A 12,440-nucleotide genomic window follows, 5' to 3' on the forward strand; every position below is an offset into this window, starting at 1 on the left:
AAATAGTTCAAAATGCTGAATAGCTTCAGAATATTTGACAAATATTTGTGTTTTATTTATGACCTCTGTACGCAAAACCTGAAATATATAGGTTATGTAAGAAGAATAATTTATGCTTGACTTGAGTTAATACAGTAAACAACTAGAAGACTGATGCTTGTGTACATTCTGTGAAACTGCAGGTGTCATTGTGATGGATCCTTGTTTTACCTGCCTGGACACGTATTGCGGTTCTTTTTTGCCTTCATCAAGAAACTTCCCAGACAACTTGCAATATGGCAAAGACAACAAAGAATCCACAGTAAGCACTCCTAAAGCCAAAATCCTAATCAAAATTACACAAATAAGGCTTTGCTGTGTCTAGAAAACAGTGGAGGGTTTGTGTGATTTTTATCGCATACATAATCTCACAGTCAAATTAAAAGCCTATCTAAAGATCCATCTGAGTTTTTTTTTTCCCTGGTACTCTCTGGTGGGTATGTGGACCAAGCCTGGGCTCGTATCCTGCATGTCGGGTCAGCAGTGTTGACACTATCGAAACACAACTAATTTCATGTTCTAGGAAACTGGAGCAGATAAGTAGCAGTTACAAAATGCTCTGGTTTTTCTTGTCAGACAGGTTTCTTTCCCAGGCCACATGTCATCTGCGCAAAAAACAAGTTGTTCATTAGAAATCATTGCGCAGGATTCACAACATGATTTATGAGTCATCCATGTTTACTAATGCGGCCAGTAGTAACGGACCCCGCTGCGCTGCAAGTCCCTGCAGCTCTTGTTTCACTCAGAAACTTAGCTTTAAGGTGTTTTTGTTTCAGATTCATCGGGCCTACTGCAACTAATTTTATTGAGCTGTAGATCAGTTGTTCAGAGTTACTCATGATGATTGGAGGATTTCACAGAATAGCTCAGGAAAATTACTGCTCGACCATAGAGCCGTCAGGGATTTTTTAGTGTTCGAGGTCTGTGGTTTTCTGAATCCCACTAAACTGCAAATGAGTGTTTGCAGAAAAAAAAATGTAAACCAGAGGATCTCCAGACGTCGTTCCCTCATGTTTTTGCGACTGTCATTCTGTGTTTTCTTGACCAACACATACATCTTTGGTTCATTTATTTTGACATGACAGCGGCTGTCACTGGGGTTGTGGTTAAATGAGAAACAAACTCACACTAATAGTCTGCCATTTTCTGCTCAAATCCATATTGAACAGTCGGAGAAGAATATGGAATCTCCCAAAGGTAACATGTTCAACCTTTTATATCTAATGACCTGAGTAGTTTGAACAACTAATTAATCTCTAACACATAAAATCCATGCAGAAGAATGTCCAGCCATCAGTTTGTGCAACAAAGCGAGTCCGCCACAGTCTGCCTGTCCACAAAAGATAAAACAAAAAAGAAAGATTTTAGAGTGGCCTAATCAAAGCACAGACTTAAATCTGATTGAGATCTTGTCACGTGGGTGGCCATATACTGGCCAAACATTGTGGCTGAAATAAAGCAATTCTACAAGGTCGAAGAGGGATAAAATTCCTCCACAGTGATGCAAATGACACATGTTTTAAGGCAGTCGTCACTACCGAGGAGGGTGCTACCAGTTTAGGTTAATTTGGACAACTTTTCACCCTTGATTAATACAATCGATCAAATTGTTCATTTATTATACATTTGTAATCCACCTGACTTCATTCAAAAAGTGACTTTTTGAAATACAGAGGAGCTCTATGTAGACTCTAAACTTGAAGCAATCATGTGATCAGTATCATCTACAGTGCTAGAGATACAATTAGACATTTTCCTTAAAAAGAAACCTTAAACCAGGAAGGACATAGGAATTCTTTTGAGAACTTGATAGTTTTACGAATAACTTGAGGAACAAGTTCCAGCTCAACCTAAAAATGAGCATTTCCTTGTAGGGATAGATTACAGATAGCTTCTTTCATTTATTTAATTTCCCTTTGGGACAACTGAAGTACTTTTACATTTTAATATTGAATTAGCTTTAAACAGCAATGTATCTCCAGGCTGTATTTCCATTACAAATTCACAGTTTGATAAAAAAAATTAATTTTCTTAAAGACGTGTTTTGCTGATGAGTAGAAAGAAAGTCTTCATGTTTCTCACCAAGCTGAAGAAAACAAATATCAAAGGCATTTGATATTTGGTTCATAAAGTTGTGTATGAACCAATAAAACTTATCACTGGATTAGACACATATAAGATTTCAAAGGTCAAATTTATCCAAAGTATCACTATATGTATCATTATATAGACCATTTCGTTTCATTACTCAGTGAACTAATGATGTTTTGACGAATCCACCCTTTAGACAGATGACATCATCCACAAGTCTTAAAGCACACAACCAGTTTATGTCTGGTTGAGTAAGATATGCGTCAGGAACCTATACAAAAAGAAAACATGACTATTATTACTGGCAAAGTCACGACAGGCAAGTGCTACCAGTAATATGGTTTAACTAATTTCAAAGTCTACAACTTGTCTGTAACCTACAATAGAGTAAGTCAGGCAGGCTGCCCGGAATAAGATACATGCCTGTTACTATCTGGATTTATTTGAATGTTTATGTGCAATTTATGTCACGCTTTCTTTTCAAGCTCTTTAGGTTTTGTAGATATATGGATTCATAAGGTTCTCAAAAATAGAGAGGAGGACGTTAACTTAAATTACAAAATCTTGCAAACATCTAAAAGAACATTGTGAAAAACCTTTAAAAACAAATGGCCTGTAGCCAGCTACAACGTTTTACTTTGTTTACTTGCTCAATTGACATAGCAGTAGAAATTCTTTTTTCTTTCTCTTGATTTGTATAAATAAAATAAGTTTATCACTTTAAAATGAATATTTAAGGACAATTAAGTTTCTTCAGAAAAAAAAAAAAAATTTCTTGGTAAGTACTTGGTAAGGCCTTTTATTTACTGGCATTTATAACCTTTGAATTGTGTCACACCTTTTAGCAATATAAAGAAGAAGTGTCTTGGTGCATGCAACCTTCTGTACTCATAAGATAATAATAAAAATATGAATAGCATCTGCTGTAGCCAGTTGTTTTCATAATTACCTAATTAGTAAATTGAGTGTACTTGTGTTTGGCTCAATCTTGTTGTGGATACAGCTGTTCCTTGAAAGTTTTAGAAGTTTGTTAGAGAACATTAGCAAACAAACAACATCATGAAAATAAAGAAACACATCTGGTAGGTTATGAATACAAATGTGGAGAAGTCTGAAGCAGTGTTAGATTATAAAAAGATAGCCCAAGCTTTAAACATCTCACTGACATCTATTTACGTAAGTTTCTTTTTCTACTGTTATCTTCTGTCTGATAAGAAGGTAAGTGAATCTACAGTATTTGTAAGTGAAAGAAATGTACATTGTGTTAACATAGATGATTCATACTGATTTAAAAGCTTTATTTACTGTGAATTAGTGGGATTTGGGATTTCTGTAGCTTAGTTTGTCATTTTGTGAAATGTTTTTTAGTTTTATATCACTGTTTTAAAAATGAATGTAAAAATTATTTAATATTTTCATCTGATTCCTGTAAAAACCGGGCATTATCAGATGTCCCACAGTACTTAACCCCTCTTTCACCAAATACAATCTGCTTGAGTAAAAAATATTCTTAAGTAAAGACACCCTTGAATAAAATGTTACTCTACCCACCTCTGGTAATAAATCAGCTTTCAAAAAGAATCGTTTTGTTCTATGAAGTTAGTATGTCCGAGCCCGAGCTGAGCGCCTGAACGCAGCTGATTGAGCGAACGGGGTGTGACGTGGAGAGCAATCAGGGCTGCTGAGCCGGAGACTGAGCCGAAACCAGTCCACTGTTAGCGGAGACCCGAACACAAGGAGCGGTCCTTTCACGTAAGAAAAGAGACTTTATGTCTCTGAAACTTCGGGAAGCAAAGACGAGAGACCTCTGAGAGCGGACGAAGCGGAGCGGGGCACATGGAAACACTACGCGGCCGGACAGACGGCGGTGGACTTTCCGATAGTTTCAGTCGAGAAAAGAGGCAAAGTGAGGCGAGATAAACATGCTCTCCCTGATGCTGGCCTCATTTCTGCCTCTCCTCCTTCTCTGCCGGATTTCTCTCTGCCAGTACTCAAGCGACCAGTGCAGCTGGAAGGGCAGGTGAGACTCTCTGAGCTTATTCTGAATGAAATCGCACCTGAAAATGCTAAATTTCAAGCGGCTGCTGTGAAAGAAAGCGAGTTGCTGGCGGCAGTTTGGAAAGGACTGACCGAAACTCAATAGACGTCGCAGTGAAACGATTCTCGTTGGCCATATTAACCACGAATAATAGGTTAACGTGTAACTGGACTCAACAGATTTATGAGGAAACTCTATTTTGTTTAGACTAATAATTTATTTAAGCTTGTATTTACAAATGCAATATGATTTGTGCTCTTATTGTGCCACGGGCTTTCACTTATAACAAGTTTGCAGAATGATACTTGGATTTTTAAATATTACATCTTATTATGATTGTGTATATAGATATTTGGATCTAAGACATTTTTTTGTAATTTGTTTTGCAGTTTTGTAAATCAGTCTGTACTTGATATATCATGGCACTAAAGAAGGTTGACTTTACTATGCACTGGAAATTTCACCTCCCTTGCAACATCTGCAGATATTCTTTTTTTTTTTTTACTTTTGAGTGTTTTGTTTTTTTTATCCACCAAGTAGGAGGGGTAGGCCATGCTTTCAGCCTCCAACCAATAATCTGTTGTTCATTAGTGAGATGTTTGCCTAATCTCCTTTAATTGCCTGCAGAAGTGATGAACTAAGATAGGACTTAATTAGAGGCGTGCTGAGGTGAGCCTGGTTATCGGCTTCAGCTGCATCTGCTCAGCATGTGCCTTGGGTTGCTTCAGATCTATGGCAAATTTGAATTTCAGCGTCTCCTTTTCAGCATACTGGGCGTTTCTCCCCCCAGAGTTAAACCACAAGCTTGGCATGTTTCTGCCGATGGCTTCCTGCCTCTGGCTTTGCCACGGAATGACTGACACACTGGAGTTTTCAAACCCCTGACCAGGCATTAAGTTGTGGAGGGAGCGATTTGGTCGTGCTGGCGCCAGAGTCCGAAGTGCTGCCCGGACAAGTCTCTTCCACTCTCTTTGTTGGTGGTTTGAAACCAAGGGGAGGTTTGGTGCGTGACCGGCATTTGCACTTGCATGCAGCAGGCCCAGCTACTGTTGCTGCTGCCGTTGTCTCCCCAGAAGCCCCCGTGTCCCCTCCATTCATTCGCTTCTGCTTCCAAGCTCTTCCCAAAGGCAACCTGCCAGTGGTGCGTTTTGCCAGAGCTCAGGGCAGAACAATGTGGTATGGGGAGTGTGTTTGAGCTGAGGTCATGTCGGCTGCTTTGGCTCGTGACTGGTCATGCAGCCAGTCTTGTGCGCAGCCTTTATGCTTTAGAAGGAATGTGGTGTAGTGTCCTTACAGTCTGGATGAAGGGAGAGCTTGTTTTCTGAGCTCAACCCAGTCAGAAAATCAGTTTAGATGATGGATAAAACCATGATTTTCCCCAATGCTCACTTCTTACCCTTTCTGTCACCTGTAGCGGGCTGACCCATGAAGGCCACACCAGGGACGTGGAGCAGGTGTACTTGCGCTGCTCACAGGGCTCTCTGGAGTGGCTGTACCCGACCGGAGCCATCATCGTCAACCTGCGGCCCAACACCTTGTCGCCCGCCGCCGCCCGCCTCTCCGTCTGCATCAAACCCTCCAAGGACTCCACAGGGACAAACATCTACCTGGACCGCAACGGCAAGCTGCGGCTGCTGCTGCGTGAACAAGACCAGGCGGAGGGCAAGGTGCACTGCTTCAGCATCCGAGAGGGGGCGCTCTTCATCGAGGCCGTCCCGCATACGGACATCAGCCGGAGGATTACGGCCTTCCAGTACGAGCTGGTCAGCGACAGGCTGAGAGCGGAGGCACAGTCACCTGGTGGTAAGGCAGATCTTGATGTTGCTTCCGTACTGCAGCAGTTGTGGTGAACTTTTAGTGTAATAAAAGTTTGGAACCTTGGAAATGTCCACTATTAAGTTAGACTATAGATTTAAAAAGTTCAAGTTTCTCCTTGAAATTTTCCATCATGTAGTGGTAAGAGTCGTAAAATGAGATGCTGAATTGTCCCTGTGTACATGTATAGTGTACTGCAACGCTGCCCCCCCCACACCTACCGCTACACTTTTTTTTTTTTTGCAAGAAAAAGAAACTTTACTTTTTAGAAATATTTCCAGTCTCAAAAGCACAGACAGTGTTGAAACTTCTGTTTCTTAATAAGGCAACAATGTTTTAAAACTACAGTCTGCAAGCTAGCAGGACTGGGTCTGTCAAGTAGCGGACCGCAGGTTAGCTACTTCAACATAATTAACATTCAATATTAGCTTGTGTTGCTCTATAAAGAGCAAAGCAACAAAAATGTCTTCAGTGCAATAATCACTTGAAAATTGATGCATCAAAATGTGGTGTTTTTTATTTCAGCAGCGGTTAAATAATTATTCTGTTTCTAAGTGAAAGTTGTTATTTTTGTGTAAATACCAACCATTTTATGGTATTTTTACTGGAAGTTATCGCACTGCGAGTCTCACACTGGCCCATGTCTTCTTGTTTCCTTAGTCACTATGGTGCGCACTCTGCACTAAATGCAGCCATCTGCTGGTGAAAAACTTTATTGGGTTTGACACTAATCATTCACTCAGCAATGAACTCGAGCCAAACTCAGTTTCTCTTTTAGTTTTGGGGAAAAAAAGAAGGAACAAGATAAAAAGCTGGCTGAGTTTTGATCAAACGTCAACCCTCTGATTGTTTCACAACAGCACCGTTGATCTGACTCTGAAATACTCTGCTGCAAGCTGCAATTCTTTTTTTTTTTCTTTTTTTCTGGATGGCCTGTGTGTGTGTGTGTGGAAAGGGGCACAGCCAAACACAGGCCTCCCAATGAAAAACAGCCATATATTTTCATGCTGCGTACCTGCCAGATCTGCACAGTTTCAAGCTGCGCAACTGTTGTTTTTTCCACCTAAAGCAAAACATGAGTAGCGTCGGAGCCACATGTGTTTTTACGGCTCTCCGGCTTCACGTTTCCAAATCCTGCGTCACCGCTTGGCACAGTGTAGGGTTAAGAGGCGGAGGGGACGCTCTGCAGTGGGTTTGACCACATTAGTGCGCTTAGCTCTCCGCTGCAGCGGGATCTGGGCTATAATGTGGCATGAGATAGCACTGGGGTGATTCACAAAGACAGTGGTCTCGTGTCATGCGAGGCCTGAGTGGGCAGATTGATTGCTCCTTTGCTTCTTCTCATCCTCTTCGCTGTATTTCTTCCCTCTCTCTTTTCTCGTCTTCCTCCCTCTGACCCGCTGTGCTGGGATTGGGTTGCTCACCAACATGCTGGAATGCATCTCCAACCAGATGTTGGGAGGAAACTTCGAGGACCATATAGTCTTGTTTGGCCTCTACTGTCTTTTCTTTCCGTCCCTCCCTTGCCGTTGACCATTTCCTACCTCTGCGTCCTTCATGTCTATTTATCATTTTAATATTTTTCTGTTCATTCCATTCCCCTCCATGTATCTCCCTTGTCTCCTCCTTGTCTATTTGAAGTGGTTTTTGTCGCTTCTGAGTGGTATTAGCAAGTTTTGCTCCATTACCGTGGAATGCATCTGGTCCCAGATGTTGCAGGGACTCTAATGTGCTTTTGCACCCCTCCCATCCTCCTCCGCTCTCTGCTCCTATGAAGTGGTTCTGATCAGAGCGAACGGGCCAGAAGGAGACGCTGACTCGGCTCTTGGCCCATTCCTGTGGTTGTGTTTCATGTTTCACATGTGAGCTCCGCTCGGCTCGACTCTGCTCTGCAGGAAAGCAAACACACCAAGGTCCTGGGCCCCGGCTCGCGGCCGCGCCTGATGCCACGGCAGTTCTCGGGACTCACTTCAAAGTGAGCGTGCGCTGGGCGAGGTCTGCTCTCTTGAAGTCCACCGTCTGTCCAGCTGTTAGCGAGCCATCAAGGCTTGTGGCCGTTTGACCTTTGATCTCCGGTGACATGGTGGCGCCTTGAGTTTCTGCTCCAGCTGACATTATTGTCGTTCAGTCCTCCAGTCGTTACTTCAAAAAGCAGACTGAGAATAGACGCAACCATTGAAAATAGAGACAATGAAAGCACGCCTACTTTTTAGAATATTTTTTCTGCGTTTTTTTTTTTTTTTTTTCTCTAAAGCAATACTTTCTAACTTGATGAATATTTATGTGCCGCCAGTGAGGCCGGGTGATTTCCAGCAGAGAAGATCCACCTGAGTTAACACAGTCAGTCGTCCTCCTTATTTTCTGGACTGACGGGCACTGCTGCTGCAACCACAGTCCACCATTCTGTCTGCTAACACCAGCTTCCTCCTCACTCAGTTTACCACCCTGCCACTAAAAACCACCTGAAACAACTGAGCTTTGGATCCATTTAGTGCGTTTTCTCCTGATATAAAACCTCCTGGAGGTAGCAGGAGACTTTTTCCACCTGCAGACAGTTTTGTTTCAATCAGATCTTTCCTCTGTGTGGACCTTTTGTAATGTGAGGCATTTACAAAACAGATGTTTCTAAGCTGTTTTCAACTTTTAAAGTTATTAAGTAGTTATGATGCAGAACACGCCCCTTCTTACTGCACTGCTGATTCGTTTGGTCTGTGTTTGTCACGCAGCGTTGGGGATGGGGGTCACTAACAGAACAGGCCCTGTGAGCATTAAACATACAGACAGGAGTGCATAATTCAGTTTGTTTGATTTTTGATGTATATGTCATAAGCAGTAAGGCTGCACAATATCTGGAAAATCTGAGATTGTTATACAGATTTTCTAAATATTGCCATGATGATATCAAATATGATTTACCTACCCTTCTTTAAAAAAAACCAAAACATTTCAAGCTCCTTCTACTTTGTGAGCTTTAGCATCTCTGCTAAATATATATATCAAATGTGAACGTAAAAAATCCCTGTATTACTTCCCTGGGGTATTTGCTTGCAAAACAGTTGAAATATATTGACTGCGATATTGCACATATTAATATTGTGATGATGAATGTGATTCCTTTAGTTGCGCAGTTAGAATTTGCTGATTTATTTATTTTTTTAAATCATTCATGTATTTGTCTTGGCTCGCACCCTGAAAGGAAATGCTGAAGGAATTATTTCTATGTTTCTTTTGGAGCGCTCTGCTGAACATGAACTTACCTACCCTGTTTCTTTATCCACTTAGCGCCCTGTCAGCCCTGCTCTGATGCCGAAATGCTCCTAGCAGTCTGCACTAATGACTTTGGTAAGTTCTACGTCTGATTTATAAGTATGGCTGCACCAATCTAAGCTTTGCAGGCAATTTTTAATCAGTTTTTCTAAAGCTTTGACCTACTCTTAATGATTTTGGCAGATTCTGATTTTTCTTGCATGTAGAATTTGTTCCCAACGTTTCTGCCTTCATCAGTGAATCGTGTTACTACGTATGTAAAAGAAGAAAAAAGGATTTCTGCCTTCTTAAAAACATACAATTGTAGAGTTCTTCTAAACTCTTCTGCTCATTTTAATGGTTAGTTTGTAACCTAACTATTAAATAATTACGTGTTAAAATGCAACTTTAAGTATAAAGTCTACAGAATGTAGACCATTGTCTTATTTCTGATTTTCCAATATTTTTAAATCCAACCTTTTTTATGACGTTGGACAGGAGTTAAAAGCTCAGAAGAGCAACTTTTTCTGAACTCCGTTCAGCTTATCTGCTAAGTTTCTTGTTCTCTTTTGTTCTAAATGAACATTTAAGCACTTCAGTGGTATTTGAGTCTTTTTCCCCTCAGTAAATGCAACCCACACTAAAGAGTGGTGACCTGGTAGTTTTGTTAATGGTCAAATATTTGGGTTTTTTAGTCAGGTCAGTCACAGATCAGCAAGTAAAGCCAGTTGCTTGACATATTTCCTCTGCCTTCCTGCAGTGGCACGAGGCACCATTAAAACGGTGGGTCTGGAGGAGGACCACGCATCGGTCTCCGTGGAGATCAGCCGCCTTTACAGACAGAAGACCCACGTCTTTGTGTCCGGGGGCGTGAGGGTACGGAGCTGGACAGGCAACATAAAGATGCCCCTGCAGTGTGGGGTGAAGTCTGGAGAGGGCGAGTTCCTTTTCACTGGGACAGTGAGGTTTGGGGAGGCCTGGATGGGTTGCGCTCCTCGCTACAAAGACTTCCTGCGGTTGTATCACGAGGCGCAGCTGCAGGGGACCAACCCGTGCCATGTGGAAACTGACTGATTTAGCTGCCCACATTTGGAAGCATTGCAAGTTGTTTTGATTTTGGAGAAGAGCTATACTGAAAGTCCAAGCCAAGGAAAAAGAAGAGAGACTGATGGGACTGTCCCAGACTTCTCTTGGCTGTCCTGTGACTCTTAGAGTACGGAGATAGAAAGTGTTGCAAAGCGGCATGTCGCGGAAGCCGGACACGACGGAGAAGTGTTCAGAGCGTCTTCTCGAGTACGAGGAGCCGCAGAGTTTTAAATGTAGCAAAGTCCTATTTGTTTTTATGTATAAAATGTGAAATAAGATTGTACATTTTGAAACGGTGTGCTTTGTATAAAAAAAGTTTGATGTACAGATCTGTATTTGTTTTCTTAAGAAGAACGTGTAAATTCAAAGACTCTTATTTTGTTTAAAAAATATTTGCAATTTAATGCCTGAACTCGTTTTTTTCAGGCTCTGCAGTTGTGAAAAAAGATGAACCAAAAAAAAAAGAAAGACATGTTTTGCTGACAAGAATAAATTGTTTTTTATTGCCCAATGTGTTTTTTTTTTTTGCTGTTGCCTCAAAAAAACAATACATGCACAAAAGTGGTTTGTTTCATGGGCACGCATGTTCTGGACAAAACCAGAGCCATATGATGTGCATTAGCCTCACTCCAGCCTGGATGGAACCATTTATCCAAAAGGTAAAGAGAAATTGATATCAAGAGAGTCGGTGTGGATTCCTCTTCGTCTGTTCCTGTGGTGACGGGGTGGCCGTGTGTCAAGGTCAATGTGAAAGGCCTCTTTGTTCGAGCAGAGCAGCCCGCTAGGAGTGTGAGGTCTGAAGACCGACCTGAATGCAGCCCTGTGACCAGGCACGCAGCACAAAGTAGGACTCTCAAACTGCACTCCTAATTTTGATTGACATGTAAACTGCAACCTGAAGCTTTTCCTACAGCTCCAAATAAAACGCATTTGAGGAAGCGATGCGGCTGCAGCAGCTCTTTGTAGAGTTAAAAAGGTGAGGCCCCAGTTCTTTCTATCTGCCCTTTCACTTAAACGGAAATGCACCTAGAATTTCGTTCAGCGAGCTGCCCGATGCAGACAATTGCTTCTCCAGACAGAACGGTGCATGGCGCTGAATTGACTGTCTGAATTCCAGCTGACGGCCAGACGTCCTCAAATTGCTCACTGGGAAATGCAAACAGAGTTTCTATGGTTACAGTCCTCTTCTTCGAGAAACCTTTTCGTGGCTTTGGGACTTTGTGCTTTGTGAAACAAGGTGTAGGAGGAAGAAAAGACTCAGTGGGCATCTTGACATCCTCCGAATTCTACCCTAGATTTTGGCAACATATGCAAGAAGCAATTCACTGTCTCATCTTTCTCACTTTTTAAAGTCTTTCTCTACAGCTGCTGTTCACACATTCTGTGGATTGAAAGTTGTACAAAATAGGTTTATTTTTGGTAATTTTTCAGATTTTTCAGTTATAACATAATTGAGGTAATTAAATTCTGTTTATATACTCATTAGCTGCATTAGCCATGGTGCTGGTGACATTAGGTATACTTCCTAATGTAGATTAGGAAGTATATTGCCGTACTATCCTGAAAACCAGCAGAATTATTGCTATTTACCTAAACCATATATGCTTTAGTCATTCAGATTCTTACTCTTAGCACTGAAACTTGTTTACCTCATGGAATAGGTGTTGTCTTTATGCTCAATGCACTGGTCATCAACAGACATTTTGCAGCCAAGGACTCTTCATGTCTGAGAAAGAGTAGCAGTAAGGTTTTCTGAACTATAGTTTTAAATCGACAAACTTCAACTCTCAAAATAAACTCTAAAAAATCTACTTACTTTGCTCAGAAGAGTATGTGTGAGACTAATTTTGAAAAGTCAACAATACCTTTGACCTCACTGGCTAATTCCCTTGGTACTGAGGAGACATTTTGCAATTATCTACTTTATGAAATATTGAAGAATATCTGCAGACCTTTTATTGAAAGTCACACAAACCCTGTTGCTCTCTGGTGACCAGAATATTCATCTGATTAAAAATTTGTGATATAATATAGACTAAACTCAAAGTTTATTTATATAGGACTTTTCATAAAGTTGATTTAAAAACAGAAGGACAGACATAAAATCTCTAGAGACCCAGAGACA

At 41.2% G+C, this 12,440-nt stretch overlaps 1 protein-coding gene across 1 annotated transcript; it reads left to right on the forward strand.

Annotated features, from left to right (window-relative positions):
- The first annotated feature begins 3,781 nt into the window (after positions 1-3,781).
- metrnla (meteorin like, glial cell differentiation regulator a) lies at positions 3,782-10,826 on the forward strand. The gene is made up of 4 exons (XM_028042530.1): positions 3,782-4,150; positions 5,583-5,971; positions 9,266-9,325; positions 9,990-10,826. The coding sequence occupies exons 1-4, from the start codon at positions 4,053-4,055 to the stop codon at positions 10,301-10,303; spliced, it is 861 nt and encodes a 286-aa protein (XP_027898331.1). The 5' UTR covers positions 3,782-4,052; the 3' UTR covers positions 10,304-10,826.
- Positions 10,827-12,440: the final 1,614 nt, after the last annotated feature.

Source organism: Xiphophorus couchianus, chromosome 16 (assembly GCF_001444195.1).
Source record: "Xiphophorus couchianus chromosome 16, X_couchianus-1.0, whole genome shotgun sequence".
NCBI lineage: Eukaryota > Metazoa > Chordata > Actinopteri > Cyprinodontiformes > Poeciliidae > Xiphophorus > Xiphophorus couchianus.

Excerpts from the sequence above, each read along its gene's own strand:
- metrnla (XM_028042530.1), top strand. The coding sequence starts at position 4,053 with ATGCTCTCCCTGATGCTGGCCTCATTTCTGCCTCTCCTCCTTCTCTGC. Across the intron at positions 5,972-9,265 it reads GGAGGCACAGTCACCTGGTG|CGCCCTGTCAGCCCTGCTCT; the intron begins GTAAGGCAGATC and ends TTATCCACTTAG. Across the intron at positions 9,326-9,989 it reads AGTCTGCACTAATGACTTTG|TGGCACGAGGCACCATTAAA; the intron begins GTAAGTTCTACG and ends GCCTTCCTGCAG.